General features: G+C 45.4%; 2 protein-coding genes across 2 annotated transcripts; one reads left to right on the top strand and one right to left on the bottom strand.

The window, feature by feature from the left end:
- Window positions 1–136: 136 nt before the first annotated feature.
- On the top strand, window positions 137–14,524 carry HSD17B6 (hydroxysteroid 17-beta dehydrogenase 6). Its single transcript, XM_035100734.2, has 5 exons — window positions 137–397; window positions 4,069–4,382; window positions 5,911–6,169; window positions 7,306–7,469; window positions 8,626–14,524. The coding sequence occupies exons 2-5, from the start codon at window positions 4,076–4,078 to the stop codon at window positions 8,844–8,846; spliced, it is 951 nt and encodes a 316-aa protein (XP_034956625.1). The 5' UTR covers window positions 137–397; window positions 4,069–4,075; the 3' UTR covers window positions 8,847–14,524.
- A 1,750-nt stretch (window positions 14,525–16,274) lies between these two features.
- LOC132591658 (17-beta-hydroxysteroid dehydrogenase type 6-like) lies at window positions 16,275–16,975 on the bottom strand. Its single transcript, XM_060271074.1, has 2 exons — window positions 16,610–16,975; window positions 16,275–16,310 (listed from the first exon to the last, which is right to left on the bottom strand). The coding sequence occupies exons 1-2, from the start codon at window positions 16,958–16,960 to the stop codon at window positions 16,275–16,277; spliced, it is 387 nt and encodes a 128-aa protein (XP_060127057.1). The 5' UTR covers window positions 16,961–16,975.
- Window positions 16,976–17,243: the final 268 nt, after the last annotated feature.

Below are 17,243 nucleotides of genomic sequence, written 5' to 3'. Positions count from 1 at the left end.
ATCAGCTCCCTGCCAGGTACTGTGAGAGTAGCAGGAGATGGTTGTTTTCAGTACAAACACATTTGGCCTTGTGGAGCAAGCAGGAGCAATTGCCAGGCCAGGGTGCCTTGGAGAAGATGCCAAGCAGCCATCCAACTGCAGGAATGAGTGCTTCCATGGCTAATGATTTCAGACAACTGAAGCAGGGAAACCATTGAACTAAGCCCCAGACTGGTTACCAATTCATAGATACACAAAGTACTGTACAGTACTTTGGACTTTTTCTATCCAGAGCCTCTGTACAAATTCTGGGGTGGGATGTAGGGAAAATGTTCACTAACAGAATGGACTAACCCTGTTTGTAGAGGGTTCCTGTTTCAGACAGATTGGACAGTCAAGGTGTTGGTTGAGTTTTGAGGTAAGCAAACCTTTTTAACTTTTCATTTGGAGATGTGACTGCTTCCAGACAGTGGCTTAATATTCTAAATGGGTCACTAAGATAATCACAAATGAATCATTGCCAACAGGTGTTTTTAATAATTAATAATTAATAATAATTTAATAAGAATTATTAATGGAAAGGGTCAAGCTAGATTAAATTGGGAGGGAGATACAGGCTGGCATTTTGATGCCACTGACACCGTGTGAATGCTGGAAAAAGCTGGCGTGCATGAGACACACCAATCCACAACACACACCCATCTGGAAGCATCCAGGGTGTATTTAAAAGAAGAGAGTGGCTTGAATCTTAGCTATCCTTTTTGGAAGGAAGTTAGGTGGGTTACAGCTTAATAGAATTGTCAATGGCATTGTAAAAAGACAAGCACTGTTCTTCCTTGGAATAATGAACCTATACGTCTATTAAGTTTTACAAGAATGACATCAATGGCTGCTGGGCGGGGGGGGGGGGGGAAGCCCATGGCTCCCTAGAGGCAGAGAAATGAGGCCTCTAAAATGGAATACAGGTTACAACAGGCATCCCCAAACTTCGGCCCTCCAGATGTTTTGGACTACAATTCCCATCTTCCCCGACCACTGGTCCCGTTAGCTAGGGATCATGGGAGTTGTAGGCCAAAACATCTGGAGGGCCGCAGTTTGGGGGTGCCTGGGTTACAATCTGGAACTAGGGTGCCTGGATGCAAAGGGGGGACCAGCCTTGGGTCTGCAGCTGCTGTTGCTGAATGTCAGGTTGGTACTGAGTAAGACCTGCCTCAGCCATGATCTGATGATGGATAAGGCCAATCTGGTCTGTATCACTGAGAGCTGGGTGGGTGAGCAGGGGAGAGTTGGTCTTACCCAGTTGTTCCCACCTAGATACTCTGGGCAGCATCTGGTCAGGGAAGAGGAGTTGCTGTAGTCTATAGGGATTTTGTCTTTCTCTTCAGGCTCTCTGTCCAGTTGGGTGGGATCTAGAGTGCATGTTCCTAGCACTGGGCAATTGGGACAGATTACGGTAGGAATTCTGCTGGCTTACAGTGAATCTTGCTGCCCAGCAGTTTCCCTGCCCGAGCTGGTCTTAGAAGGGGTGTTGAGGACTTCCAGACTGCTGTTTCTGGGGAACGTCAACATCCATGTCATGGCAACTGACTCTGGGTGGCTCAGGACTTCATGGCTTCCTTGATAACCATGGGGCTGTCCCAACATGCCACTGGCCCAATGCATGTGGCAGGTTAACACTCTGGACATTGTTTTCTCAGCTGAACAAGAAGAGGGTGATCTGAAAGTGGGTAATATTGACATCAGTCCCTTGTCATGATCAGATTCCTTGACTGATTCAAGAACCTTTTCCACATCCTTGACCCTTACTAACTGAAACTCATCCAACATAACAGGGAGAGGTGATTAATGCCTCCTTGAGAGAATGAATGGCTGTTGGAAGGATGAATTATGCTTAACGTTAAGTGAAAATGGCTGGCTGGGGTGCTGTGTGAGAATGTGGGGTGGCTATAACCACTTTGGCTCCAGCCTCACCCACCCCTGGTATGCAGCCCTTTTACATGTTGCAAATGTGGACTTCAGGGGGTGGATGGCTCCCCCATCCCTGTTCTATTGCATGTTTCCAGAAAGAGCCTCCCTGGAGCTTCCCCCCCCCTTTTCATATCCCTCAATACTAAGCATAGTGTCCCCATTAATTTCAATGGAGCAGTGCCAGTTTATAGTTTAGTTAATGTCACACAGTCTCAGAAACCGGTGTAATGAACTACAGGGCAGGCATGGCTTTGTTAATCATTACCCTTATGTTGTTTCTTAACCCTTTGAGTGTTGCAAACTGCTTTCCTAAAGACATCTTTGTTGCCCAATAACTCCAGAAGGAGTTTTTTGCTTTTGAATTATGGTGCTGGAGGAGACTCTTGAGAGTCCCATGGACTGCAAGAAGATCAAACCTATCCATTCTGAAGGAAATCAGCCCTGAGTGCTCCCTGGAAGGACAGATCCTGAAGCTGAGGCTCCAATACTTTGGCCACCTCATGAGAAGAGAAGAATCCTTGGAAAAGATCCTGATGTTGGGAAAGATTGAGGGCACTAGGAGAAGGGGACGACAGAGGACGAGATGGTTGGACAGTGTTCTCGAAGCTACGAACATGAGTTTGACCAAACTGCGGGAGGCAGTGCAAGACAGGAGTGCCTGGCGTGCTCTTGTCCATGGTCACGAAGAGTCGGACACGACTAAACGACTAAACAACAACACCAGAAGGGGGATAATGAAGCCTGGAGCCTTCATTATAGGCCTTCAGGCACCAGCAAAAACATTCCTTTTTAACCACGCCTTTGGTTGAATTGATTTACATCCTATGACCTTTCAAAATGGTTTTTTTTGGGGGGGGGAGTTATTGAGTTGTTATTGTTTTGATTGTGTATTTTGTGCTTCAATATTTTGCTTTTATTCTGCGAACCGCCCTGAGACCCCCCGGTATAGAGTGGTATATAAATTCAATAAAATAAAATAAAAATAAACCTGGGATGCATAAAAACAACAAGAATTCAATTCAATATACTTTATTCGACCGATAGTCAGAAAGAAAAAAACATTTCTCAACACAAATATAAAATATAAAACTGAAGGCATCAGAGGGATACATAAAAATATAAAACTGAAGGCATCAGAGGGATACATAAATGGGGTATGACCGTGCTACTAAACCTCCTACAGGTAACCCACATCAAGACATTCGATTATACGTTTCCGACACTTGAGCACCAGGAAGAGGAATTTAGCCACCGAGGTTATTTTCCCAGTGGGCTTGTTTAGCAAATATGCTGCCTGCCGTTCTCTTAGTCGGAAACTAAAGGGTCCCCTGACCATCAGGTCCAGTCGTGTCCGACTCTGGGGTTGCGGAGCTCATCTCACTCTATAGGCCGAGGGAGCCGGTGTTTGTCCACAGACAGCTTCCGGGTCATGTGGCCAGCATGACAAAGCTGCTTCTGGCGAACCAGAGCAGTGCACGGAAACACCGTTTACCTTCCCGCTGGAGCGGTCCCTATTTATCTACTTACACTTTGATGTGCTTTCGAACTGCTAGGTTGGCAAGAGCTGGGACCGAACAATGGGAGCTCACCCCATTGCAGGGATTCGAACCGCCAACCTTCTGATCAGCAAGCCCTAGACTCTGTAGTTTAACCCACAGCGCCACCTGGGTCCCGATAGTCGGAAACTAAACTGAGACAAATATGGGGTTATAAGATATTGCCTTAAATCATTATAAAAGGGACAACTCAGTAGAATGTGTTCTGTGGATTCTACCTCACCCAAGGCACAATGGCACATTCTCTGACCGTATGGGACTCCTCCAAATCTTCCCCTCAAAACTGCCGAATCAAGGACATTCAGTCTGGCCGCAGTAAGTAGTCTGCGGTATTCCACGTACAGTAGTGGATACCCGCCAGGTAACGGGCTGGTGCAGCCCGATACACCTGCTCCCCTAAAAACATCCCAGATTTCACGCGGGCTATGTCCTCCTGTCTGGCGATATCCCCCAATCTCTGAGCGATCACTGCTTTAGCGTGGCTGTACGTCATGGACTACAACAAGAATTAAAAAAACAACCCTGCCATTTTTTGCTTCCTTTTTTTTTTTTTTTTTAAATGCAGAGTGAGCATGTGGCTCCTTTTGGCAGTCTTGCTGTTCTTTGTGATCCGATGGTACCTGGAAAGGCAGAAGGTGGAAAACCTCCGAGAGAAGTATGTCTTCATCACTGGCTGCGACTCCGGCTTTGGGAACCAGCTTGCCAGGCAGCTGGATGCTGAGGGGCTGAGGGTGTTGGCAGCCTGTTTTACACAGAAAGGGGCGGAAGAGCTGGAGAGGCTCACATCAGATTGCTTGAAAACCACCCTCCTGGATGTCACCAGCACAGAGAGCATTGCAGCAGCGGCTGAGTGGGCGAAAGGGTGCGTCAAAGACAAAGGTACAGTGTCTGGCTTCCAGATAGGAGCTTCAAGAATAGGACATGTTGCAAAGGGCAGGAGAGATACAGCTATATAGCTATAGATAGTTCTAAGTGTTGTTGGGGAAATTCCTCTCCTCCTTGGAGTCTGCGGCTGGAAGTCCGTCACAAGCAGCCAAGTCAAGAACATTTTAATTGTGTGCACAAACAGCAGTTCAAGTACAGTACAGTGGAACCTCGGTTTATGAACACCTCGGTTTACGAATTTTCGGTTTATGAACGCCGCGGACCCATCTGGAACGGATTAATTACCTTTCCATTACTTTCAATGGGAAAGTTCGCTTCAGTTTATGAACAGACTTCTGGAACCAATTACACCCATGCTTTGGGTTAGGTACGCTTCAGGTTGAGTACTCCGCGGATCCGTCTGGAACGGATTAATCCACTTTCCATTACTTTCAATGGGAAAGTTCGCTTCAGTTTATGAACGCTTCAGTTGATGAACAGACTTCCGGAACCAATTGTGTTCATAAACCGAGGTACCACTGTACTGTAATAGTTTCACACAAACAAGGGAAGATTCAAAACAGCCATTTGTGGTATCCCATGGCAACATAAATCCATATGTGGCTCAGCATCACGAGTCCACATAGGAACATTTTCAATAACTTTTAAAGCTTTCTACCTACTGTATCTATTTTTGGCAATGCTCCATGTCTAGCCAGCATTACCACCTGTTACTCTAGGCACACAATCCCTACATGCTGTGATACGTTGCACGCAACTGATTCTGCATCTAGCGAGCAAGCTGTTTTGCTGCAAACAACAGCTATTTCAACCATTTCCCCTCTTAGGCACTAAAGCACAGAAAAAGCATGCTGAAGAAGAACAACACTTTGACAGAGAAAGACAGATTTTAAAAGTGCAACTCCCACAACCCGGGTCCATCAGACATGATGGGTGGTATTGATGGGAGCTGGAGTCCAACACCATCAGCTTCCCCATCCCTGGCTTACAGAACCTTGCAGAATTTTGTGAGAACCCGCCCCCTCCCCCACCAGCCCAGCAACACATTTTGTTATAAAGAAAAAAATATTACTTGCTGTTCCCAAGCTCTGCTTAGCCTGGGCCAGATGTTCAGCATCACTTTACAGTCATACCTCGGTTTAAGTACGCTTCGGTTTGAGTACTTTCAGTTTAAGTACTCCGCGGACCTGTCTGGAACGGATTAATCCACTTTCCATTACTTTCAATGGGAAAGTTCGCTTCAGGTTAAGTACAGACTTCCAGAACCAATTGTGTACTTAAACCGAGGTACCACTGTATCGAATAGTCCTTTGATTGCCACCCAGAGTGGCTGGAGTATAAGTAATAAATTATTATTAAATTCTTATTATTATTCTTATTATTCTGTTTTATAAAAAAATTCCTTCAGTAGCACCTTAATTTTTTTATTTTACTTCGACCCAGACCAACACGGCTACCTACCTGTAACCTATTCTGTTTTATGTTCTTACCCAAATGCTTACTTGCTGCCTCTACTCCACAGGGCTCTGGGGCTTGGTAAACAATGCAGGGATTGTGGAAGCAATGGTACCCAATGAGTGGCTGGACAAAGATGCCTTTGTAAGAGTGCTAAATGTCAATCTGGTTGGACTGATAGACGTCACGCTACACATGTTGCCGCTGGTGAAGAAGGCCAGGGGAAGGGTTGTTAACATGTCCAGCATTCTGGGGCGACTGGCTTTCCACGGAGGAGGCTACTCTCCATCTAAGTATGGGGTGGAGGCTTTCTCTGACTCTCTCAGGTAAATGATCACTTCTGACATCATAATTGTCAAAATGCAATGCAGAGAGGCCCAGATCAAGAAGAGGAAGAAGATAATCAATTTTGGGCTTTGCTGGCTGTTTCATTTTCTCCCACCCCATAGCTGGGGACAGTGAAGCTGAACAATTAGGTATCCAATGCCATTTTTGTATCCAATGCCATTTTTTTAAATTGTTAGCTTCCCTGTCAAGGAGTGAGGTTTTAAGAAGCACCTTTTGCAAAAAATTGTGCCGAAATGATGCCTACCGGAGCTGTTCACTGGGTTGGCCTCATCCCTGGAATGTGAGTAATTTTCTATGGACCTTGCAACAGGTCCTTGACTAGCCAAGTAAGCTCCCCTCTGATTTCAGAGGGCTGCCTGGGTAGCTGTTTACAATCACCTACCCTCACTCCCAAAATTCACCCTCACCCACCATGGGCGTACCCAGGATCAAAGCTGGGGGGGGGCACACCAGCCACGCCCCCAGCCCCCCGATTGGCTAGCTGGCAATGAGGTGGCCAGGATCCCCCCAGGAGGCATGGTCAACCTCCACGCCCCCCAGGGGAAAAGGGGCCGTTTGCAAGGCAGCACACGGAGCCACCCGCGCTTGCACTCCTGCCTCTCCCGCTCCTTTAATGGCAGCGGTGGCTAAAACGAGGCAGCAGCAGCAAAGCTGCCTCCGTTGAAGGAAACCTGGACCTGGACCTGGGCTAACTTCAGCCCACACTCTTTCAAGTCACAGCGAGCATTGTGGGGCAGCACTTTCTGTGCTGTGCTCGCTGTGACTTGAAGGAGTGTGGGCTGAAGTTAGCCCAGGTCCAGGTCCAGGTTTTTTTTTTCCAACAGAGGCAGCTTCGCTGCCGCTGCTGCCATTTCGCTTCAGCCAAGCAGGCTGAGGCGGAGCACAGCAGGCAGCGTCCCTGCCTGTCCTCTCCAGCTGCCCTGCTTCTAGGGGGGGCAGCTGCCCCCCCTGCCCCATGCTGGGTACGCCCATGTCACCCACCATTTCCTTTAATTGCCAGGCCCAGATTCAAACTGAATTAAATATTCAATTTCTTCCCATATAACTGTAGTCTGTTAGCCACAGTCGCAGGGGTAGCTGTGTGAGCCATGTAAAACCCATTGTTTCTTTCTAGGCGTGAGCTGCGCCCATTTGGGGTGAAAGTAGCCATGGTGGAGCCAGGCTATTTCCGAACAAACATGACAAACGTCGAGCACGGCATGAGCGTCCTCGAGCAGCAATGGGTCCGCACCCCACAGGAAGTCAAAGATAGCTATGGACAGACCTACTATGAGAGACGTGAGTCCTCCATGTGGTCTGTGGGGAGAGAACTGGGGCCGCCTGTATTGGTGGGCAGGAGCTGCCCGCTTGCTCCGCCATTGAGATAAAGGTGGATGGAGAACCTAGCACCTTCAGATGTTGTTGAACTGCAACTCTCCAATCAGCCCAAGTCATCATAGCTGGGGATAGTGGGAGTTGGAGTCCTGCAACATTTTGGAGGGCCACAAGTCCCTTGCATTTGCGAACCTCTGCCAGCAGAGCCTCCCTGTCCATTTGAAGAATGGGAGGTTTGCCCTTAATATTGGGTTGCAGCCACACCATACATTCAAAGCATGTTTATATTCTCCCAAAGAATCCTGGGAATTGTAGTTCACCCCTCGCGGAACTATAATTCCCAGCACCCTTAACAAACTACAGTTCCCACGATTTTGGGAGGGGAGCCATGCTTGTTAAAGTGGTATACATTGTTAAAGTGGTGCTGAAGAATCATTTTGAAGCCATTTGGGGGCCTTCTGCCGTTTTCACAGTAGTCATCAGTCACAACTCAGACACTCATTGGCTAAAAGAGTGGAAGGTGGAAACAAGCCAGTATCTCACAAAGGAATTCTGCTCTGTGTCATTTCTTCCAAAGGAGCTAGAGACTCAATACGTCTTTCTTTGATGAAATCTCAGAGTCTGGCCCTGTGTTGGTTCTGGGCCCAGTAGTACAGAGGCACCCCTTTTACTTACCCCCTTTGGTGGCCCTGATTCCTTTTGGTGAGTCAGAATTGTATAGACCTGACTTTGCAACAGCCTCATCTGCTGGTCTCTCTGATTTCTGCTGCTTGTCTCTATGATTTATATGGTTAGCTGCCTAAGGGTTCTATCTTCCTCCCAGTTTGAAAACAAACTCATTGGAAAAAAAGATCACCTGCTCTACTTCCTGCTCAGATGTTTGTTGATTTCTAAAGAAATGGAACAGGGAATGTACCTTTCCAAATTCAGAAACTGCTCCTGGGGTGGGGTGGGGGGGAGAGATGGTTGAGTGATTAGCACCAGGTCTTGTTGTTGATTTGAAAACTGCTAATATGCCACCCTTGCTGTCGCACAGAGAAGGCTTTCATTTCCTGGTGTTTATTTGCAGTGTTTTGGACCACAAATCTTCTCCCCTAACTGCCTCTCTTTTTCTTCCCAGTGCGCCAGATGTTCAAAGAGAGCCTCATAACTCGATGCAGCACTAACCTCTACCTGGTCACTGACTGCATGGAGCATGCCTTGACGTCCCGGCACCCTCGCACGCGCTACTCTGGAGGCTGGGACTCCCAGTTCTTCTTCGTCCCTCTCTCTTACATGCCCACAGCATTGGCCGACCTTGTGCTGACCTGGTCTTGGCCCAAACCTGCTCAGGCTGTTTGAAGACAGTGACGTGAGGATAGTTGTGGCTAGGGGAAGAAAAAAGGGGATTTGGTAGCCAGGTCCAAGGGGAGAGAGACAAGGCTCCTACGCTTTCAATTGTTGTATACAAAAGGGAATTTCAGCATGTGTGGTTTGTGTTGGTAAGCGATGCATGTTGCATTTCCCTCTTCTATAGAACTATTCAAGGTTCAGGAGCCTTCTCTGCTTCTACTGCTGGCCACAGGGAGCACAGGTTGATATATCTCACACAGGAGAACAGGCTTTCACCTGCTCAGTGTCTGCATTGCAGGCTCCCTTTGCACTTTAATGCAAAAATTCCGCAATTGGCATTTACTGAAACAATATACAAACTGAAATACAGGTATCCTTTGAGATTCCCACCTTTCTGAATTTTCTGATGCAGTTCTCCAAACCAATAACATGTCTATAAGGGTCAGGAACAGAAACCAGTCAAATGAATATGATCATTATTTGCTCACATCATTGTTGTTCTTAAGTCACAGAATAATAGAACTGTAGACTTGGAAGGGACCCTGAGGGTCATCTAGTCCAACCCCCTGCAATGCAGAATCTCAACTAAAGTGTCCATGACAGATGGCCATCCAACCTCTGCTTAAAAACCCTCCAATGAAAGTCCACATCCCCCAAGGGAGCTTGTTAGACTGAATAAAGAGGAGGCACCCCAAAGTCTGCAAATGCCATGTAATCAATAACTTTTTTGGATCTGATGTTTCCTTTACACTGACATGAATGTAAGTTATGTAAGCTAAGTAACTTGTACTAAACAGCAGACAGCGAGGCAATTAATGTGTCTGGTGGAAACCAAACTGCAGTAGAATGGAAGCAGCTGTCTTCTTCCCACTTAAAGAAATAAAAGACAGAGAGAAACCAAAACGGACAGGTCTGTTCACTCCTAGCTTTTTTAGTTTGCCACTTCATTTTCCTTCTGAAAACTTTTTTGCCTTACTAACTGGATATTGGGTAGAAAATTCAACAAGCACAACTCTGCTCCAGTCTTGAGATGCACGGAGAAAGAGCTGCCTCCAGTAATGTTCCATCTGTTGCGTTAAAGAAACGTGGCTTTTCAAGCTGCAGTTCATGGAAGCGGTGGTGTGGGAACCTCAGGTATAGCCCTCAACTTCTCGTTTGTTTGTTTTTTAATTCTGTGGCAGCCAGTCCTGATCTCACTGTAGAGACTGTGGTGAGGGGGGAAATTGGAAGTTTCCACTTCTTCCATTCATCCCATTCCTCACACATAAAATTTGATCTAAATGTAATTGGTTCTTTGTTTTTAAAAAGCTTTCAAAGATTTCCAACATACATTCAGGATATATTCATAATAGATCATATACTACATTTGCAAACAAATTCCTTCTCCAATAATTAAGAAAAGCTCATTGCTGTATTGTTGCCTGACTCCTTTGGACCCTATGTCATGAGGTAGTTTGGCAAGAAAGAAAGAAAGAAAGAAAGAAAGAAAGAAAGAAAGAAAGAAAGAAAGAAAGAAAGAAAGAAAGAACAGGCCATTTTATTTTCCTATTCTGTGATACTAGTCACATTTTCTAATATTTGATATCTAGTAAAGAGGCACCTGCAGTAATCATATAATATAATTAGAAAATATCAAGAGTTATTAAGTTTTTTTGTTGTAGGCAACTCAGAAGTCCTAAACTGTACTCATTCCTACTTCTATACTTTCTATTAGAAATACAAAGTCAATAATTTTTATTTTCTGGTCAGCTGGCAAGTCTGTTGGCTCCTGTCAACATTTAGAATCATAGAATTGTTGAGTTTAAAGGGACCACAATGGCCATCTAGTCCAGTAGATGTTTTTCTGGAACTCTAGCTTTCTCCATAATTCAGCGCATGTTTGCAATTTGGTCTCTGGTTCCTCTGCCCCTTCGAAATCCAGCTTGCACTTCTGGGAGTTCTCAGTCCACATACTGCTTAAGCCTGCCTTGTAGAATGTTAAGCATAACCTTGCTAGCATGTGAAATGAGCGCAATTGTGCGATAGTTGGAGCATTCTTTGGCACTGCCCTTCTTTGGCATTGGGATGTAGACTGATCTTCTCCAATCCTCTGGCCACTGCTGAGTTTTCCAAACTTGCTGGCATATTGAGTGTAGCACCTTAACAGCATCATCTTTTAAAATTTCAAATAGTTCAGCTGGAATACCATTACTTCCACTGGCCTTGTTATAAGCAGTGCTTTCTAAGGGCCATTTGACTTCACTCTCCAGGATGTCTGGCTCAAGGTGAGCAACCACACTACCTGGGGAATACGAGACCTCCATATCTTTCTGGCACAATTCCTCTGTGTATTCTTGCCACCTCTTCTTGATGTCTTCTGCTTCTGTTAGGTCCTTTCCACTTTTGTCCTTTATTATGGTAATATTTGTACAAAATGTTCCTTTCATATCTCCAATTTTCTTGAACAGATCTCTGGTTTTTCCCATTCTGTTGCTTTCCTCTATTTCTTTGCATTGCTCCTTTCAGAAGGCCCTCTTGTCTCTCCAAGCTTAGACAATGATACTTTCTGCAAAATGTAAGGAAAGGCTGCCAGGCAGGTAAGATGATGCTCTTGTTTTGTACTTGGCTTACTTTGAGGAGCTGTCAAAATGATGGAATTGTTAATTGCAAGTTATGGTGAAAATGCCTGAAGCCATCTTACATCAAGTGAGTGCATTGCACCATGATTCAGAAAGGTGAGTGGGCGTTCTCCAGCGTGCCTTTTATAGTTGCCAAATCCTAAGCTCCAAATGAAGCAGAGGCTGCTCTACCTGTCAGGCGTAACTTCACAGATAAGAATTAATGAGCAGTTGTTACAGTGTCATGTTGCAAGCACAAAGACACAGCTCTTTGCAAGGAGGCAGAAGCCTAGTCGTGAAGGCCGCTCCCTGCAAGACCCTTTCCACCTGGCCTAGGGGGTGAGGCCCACACTCACCAGCCCTACTGAAGAGGCACCTGCTGAGACTGGAGGGACATTGCTATGCCTGACAACAAACCCTAACTATTGGATTCTTTTGCCCCATCTTTTTGTGCCTGCCAAACAGCCATGTCATGCTTATGATAATATTTTATTCTCTTGTTAATTATGCTGGTTTAAATGTGCAATTTATATTTGACTTGACTTATCATCATTCGGACCTCCAAGTCCGAGGGGAGGGGGGGTCCTCCATGCTCTTGTGATGTCTCAACTAGCTGCCCCCTCCCTTCTGGTTCTGTTGTCATTATCTCATAACTGGGTAAGTCCCCCCTAAGCTGTTCAGCTTCTGCCTCTCTCTCTGCTTCTGAGCACGCTGTGGACAATGGGGGGGGGCGCTTCTTCCCCCTCCAGCTCTCCATCGGAGAGAAGCTGGTATGTCATAGAATGCATTCCCCCATCCTTGTCTTCAGAACATTCCCTGAAACTACCATAGGGACACGGCTTCTAATTCCCTTTCATTCTGCTTCCAAGCTATTGCTGAATCCAATTACAATCCAGTCTTGATAAAATCCCTTATACCACAGCTACAATGTTTTAACTTCAATTTGTATTAACACATTTAATTCGTATAACACATTTAATAATTTTTAAGTTCATTAGTGAAGTTCTCCTTTCTTCTTACTGTGTGAGGCATTAATTTTAACCAATTGTTTCTTTATATCTTTGTTCTGGTCCATGGGGTCACAAAGAGTCGGACACGACTAAACGACTAAATGACTAAACAACAAATCTTTGCCAAATATTATGTCCATCTTGGTTATTCCTGATCTCCGTCGTGCCTTGCGGCGCTGTTGACTCGGTGTCACTCTCGGGAAATCCCTCCTCTTTTGTTCTCCAGCCCCTCTGAGTGCAGCTGTACAATTCCATCACCATTACTTCCAGTCCCAGAACACTGGCAAGCCGACAAGTTCTCCTTTCTCCGTCCAACTGAAGAAATTAACTATTGGCAAGTCCTCAAAGTCCAATCTGTCTCCCCGCAACCAGGGGAAAGATAAAAATTAACTCCGTAGAAATTCCAAGTCCTTTAAAAATTATTCCATGCGATTATGTTTTCGTCACACAGTTCCGTTTGTCATTGTAATCCATATCTATATTCCCGTCTCCCTTCACTTGCTATATGAAACTTGTTTTTTGCATTCTCGGGGGATTTGCCAAGTCATTTATATAACAAGGGATTTATAATGAAGCCGTTGATTCAAATCTTTGCAACCTTGTAGCTATTTCAATTTCGCAGTTTTTGATCTTGTCCCATCATTTCCAGCACCCATCTGTACATTAATCCCAAATAATCTTTAATGAACAGAAGAACCTCTGCTCTGAATGGTGTTGTTCAAGGGTTCCAAGAGGTGAAGTGCTTTTGCACTCAATGCTGGAGCAGGAGCCAGCTACTGAGACGATCTGCGAGAGTAGCCCACTTTCCTCATCCCTGGGGGGACTTTTCAAGGATAATTACTCTCAGTCATCTTTGATTAACCTTCGCCAACAATCTCCCATTGTCGTGGGAGATGACTGCATTAAGGCAGACAGGAACCGGTTTGAGTAACGAAGCTTCTCTTGGTGATAGCCACCAAGGTGTTTTCTATTCTATTAAATCTTTGTACATTTCCCACACTCTGATTAATGATTTCCTAATTATATGATTGTAAAATCCTTCGTTACTCAAACCGCCTGGGAAAAAGGGAAAATGGCCTACATACAGAGATCTATTGGAAGAACAAGACGGTAAATGGAAATTAAAAGATTATGAAGAAATTAAAGATCATGTTCAGAGTTGGCTGCATTATAGACAATTAAATGAGATCCCACAAAATCATTATTCCTTCTCGTTAAATTATGTAAATATCATGGTTAAAGAGATACACAAAGAAATAGCCTTGTGCATAGTCAGTGCTGCCAGGGTCTTGAATACAACCCAAATAATATTACTAACAATGGCATAGAGAGTGAATTGGGGGGGGACAAGAGAGTTTGTCATAACAGGCAAACTCACACAATTCTACAAGATAGAAGAGGCAAAAGCAAGACAAATTCTTGATAAACTTGTTTACTGAATATTGTAAGAAGCACCTGCTGTTTTCAAAAACACAATGCATTTTTACAATGCTGTGAAAGGAAGCAATGTGTTTCCTTGCTTATCAATGAACACTAAGGGTAAAGATAAAGGACCCCTGGATGGTTAAGTCCAGTCAACGGCGACTACAGAACCACCGTGCTCACCTGACTTTCAGGCTGAGGGAGCCGGCGTTTGTCCACAGACAGCTTTCTGGGTCATGTGGCCAGCAGAAACCAGAGCGCATGGAAAGGCTGTTTACCTTCCCGCTGCAATGGTACCTATTTATCTACTTGCACTGGCACTGGTGTGCTTTTGAACTGCTAGGTTGGCAAAAGTTGGGACAGAGCAACGGGAGCTCACCTTGTTGCGGGGATTTGAACCGCCGACCTTCTGATTGGCAAGCCCAAGAGGCTCAGTGGTTTAGACCACAGCGTCACCCGCATCCCTAAAATGAACACTAGCATTTACTAGCGCGCACACACACATACACACACACACCTTTGGGTGCCTTTTTGTAAGGATATATCCTTTTTACATGTAGATGCACAATTAATCTCATGCATCTATATAAATAAGAATGTAACTGTCCGTTCGTTACACTCCGAAAGTACTTGACTGATCGCTTTAAAATTTTGACACAACGTTGCATTCAAATACGGGAACATTTTCATATACCTAGATTACACAGATGTCTCACCTGTGACCTCCTTTTTTTTTTAGAAAAACCTTCTTCCAAAGTTAGTTGTATTACCATCTGCTGGATGTCAAAGCAGCACAGCTGAGGATCTCTCAGCTGCTGCCATTGGCTACAGACTACCTGTGACATCACAATAACATGGCATTGCCCAGCCAGCACAGCTGAGGATGCTGCATCATAATCTCAGGCCTCAGCTGCTGCCATTGGCTGAAGACTATCTGTGACATCACAAAAAACATGGCAACCTACTGAATATAAATGTGCAAGCGTGCAGAGGCTGCTGGGTGTGGTTGGCCGGGGCCAAATCCTGTCCCTTTGCCTGTTGGGACACGCCGTGGGAACCGGCCAGGCCCTGCCCAAGATGCGCATGGGGTATGCAAGGGGGAGAGAGAGAGGGATTGGGGTGGTGAATGTCATCACGCGGGAGGATTATAACCTCACACGGCGGGGGGGGGCAGAGAGAGGGGTGTCATGATGCCATGTGGCAGGGGTGGGGAATGGGGGCACTGAGTGATGGAGGCCCGTGCCTTTGGGGAGGATGAATGGGTTGGGACAGGGTGGGGGATTTTCCATAACACACGTGGGTGGGGGAGTTGCTTTCCCATTTAACGGACTGAGCCACAGCAACGCATGGCCGGGAACAACTAGTTTTATATACCGGTATAGCGGGGACAGGGGAGATGAGTTCATTTACTCCACATTCCTCTCCGAACAACATTAGTGAAGGGAAAGGATTCTACCATTTGATAGTATTTGTAATTCCTTTGTCATTAAGGAAACTCTGATATAGGGTTGATGCTGCCAGTTATGCTTGAATCCATGATTTTCCTGGACAGGTCAGGGATAGACTTTATCTCTCAGTATGTGCATGCTAGACACCCATCAGGCTGAGTGCACACTGAGGAAAACTCATGAGTATACACTACACAATACCACTGCCAGCTCCCTTACACCTTGAGTTATAGACAAGGGCTTCCAGATCAGCATGTATGCTAAGGAAAGAAAATGCTCCATGCAACCTTCCCTTTTAGAAAATGGAAGAAAGCATTTGTGCCCAACATGCTTAATGCATGTAACCCTTTATTGCATATATGTTAATATCTGATGACTTCCACTAAAGGCATTGTGAGAGGTTTGATGCAAAAATGAAGCAGCAATTTCAATTACAGCAACTGAAAGATGAAGGAAGAAAAGTATACATGGCTGGTGGGGAGGGTGAGACTGATGGAGTCATTTCAGCTGAGGAAACCAACAAACACAGCATTTCCCCACAATATGCAAGTATGCGCTTTAATTGCTGGAAATAGCAATGCCCGAAGCAGGTCTATACAGAAATCTGAAGGGCAGGTTCGCTCACCCTTTTGGTGTGGCAGCATTCGAGGGGAGGTTGTAGTCTCCGCCTGCCCCTCCAAAACTTGGGGTATCCTGTTAAAGGGATTCGGGGGGGAGTAGTCATGTTTGTGTGCCTAGGCGGTTGCCAGGGCCGATGGCACTCCTCCAGACGGCGGTCCCTGCTGTTTTTAATATCATATTTCAAATTGCTGTGACCTGCCATGGGACCTAATGGGGAAAGGTGGGCAATAAAGCAAATGCAAAAGCAATCACGTTTAATAATTAAAATATGAGAAGATAGATAGATAGATCTTTCTCTCTTCCAAATGGTCACTGAAACCAGAGGGGAAGTTGCCATTGTCATTCCAGGTCATTTCCTATAACATTCTGCATTGTCTGCAAGGGCGCAATCCAAGATGGTGCCGAGAAGGGCAGCCTCGGCTTTTGCTCTGTAAATTACTTAATCCTTTTTACAAGCTTAAGAATGTTTTTGGGTGTTGTTTCACTGTTTTATGTTTTAAGGAGCTTATGAGTTTATGGTTTTATGGCTTTTATTGCCTAAGGAGTGCTTTACTGATTTTAGTTGTTTCTAATACTTTTTTAAATGGTTGTACTTTTTCTTTTTGATATATTGGCCACATTTTGTGGGAAAGTGGAATAAAGATAAGCAGATGATGATGCAGATAATTCCTGGCCTGATCCAGAGCATGGAAACAACACAACGAAAAGCTACCTTTGTTCCCCACTTGTTCTTTCACCCACTCCGTCGCTGCCGCAATGCTCTCTGTACTGGTGACATCCAGAACGGTGGTTTTCAAGCGCTCTGAGGTGACCTTCTCCAGCTGCTCTGTCCCCTTGTGTGTGGTACTGGTTGCCAATACCCGCAGACCCCGGGCATCCTGGTGCTTGGCAAGGTGGTTCCCAAAGCCAGAGGAACAGCCAGTGATGAGGACGTATTTCTCCGTCAGGTTCTCCACCATCTGTCTCTCCTGGTACCATCGGCGAAGGAAGTAAAGCCCCAGCAGGGCAGCCAGGTAGAGCCACATGGCTGAAACCTGCAGGGAAGATAACAGACAGAGTATAAGGGCCAAAGGCACTTATGTGCATCAACAACAGGGCAGCTGAAATCTCCATGGAGGATATGAGTCATTCTGAATGTTATAGCCAAGGACACTTACATGAGGAATCCCCAATTAGATCTTCCAATATCTTTTTTATTTAGAAGTAGCTTCAGGATCCACAGGCCTGAGTTGCTTTCAAACAAGGTCTCTATCGTGCAGTATCCATAATAAAAATGCGCACGTATGGAAGGAAAGTGCTTAATGTAAC

The sequence above is a fragment of the Zootoca vivipara genome, chromosome 2, assembly GCF_963506605.1.
Source record: "Zootoca vivipara chromosome 2, rZooViv1.1, whole genome shotgun sequence".
NCBI lineage: Eukaryota > Metazoa > Chordata > Lepidosauria > Squamata > Lacertidae > Zootoca > Zootoca vivipara.
The sequence above is the reverse complement of the archived record's forward strand: the minus strand, read 5'-3'. Positions and strand labels throughout refer to the sequence as shown.

What these genes read in the sequence shown, in the direction of transcription:
- HSD17B6 (XM_035100734.2), top strand. Translation starts at nt 4,076, where the DNA reads ATGTGGCTCCTTTTGGCAGTCTTGCTGTTCTTTGTGATCCGATGGTAC. An exon ending in AGGGTGCGTCAAAGACAAAG is followed by an intron (nt 4,383 to 5,910) that starts GTACAGTGTCTG and finishes TCTACTCCACAG; the next exon opens with GGCTCTGGGGCTTGGTAAAC. An exon ending in GCTTTCTCTGACTCTCTCAG is followed by an intron (nt 6,170 to 7,305) that starts GTAAATGATCAC and finishes GTTTCTTTCTAG; the next exon opens with GCGTGAGCTGCGCCCATTTG.
- LOC132591658 (XM_060271074.1), bottom strand. Translation starts at nt 16,960, where the DNA reads ATGTGGCTCTACCTGGCTGCCCTGCTGGGGCTTTACTTCCTTCGCCGA. An exon ending in GTTTCCATGCTCTGGATCAG is followed by an intron (nt 16,311 to 16,609) that starts GCCAGGAATTAT and finishes GCGCCCTTGCAG; the next exon opens with ACAATGCAGAATGTTATAGG.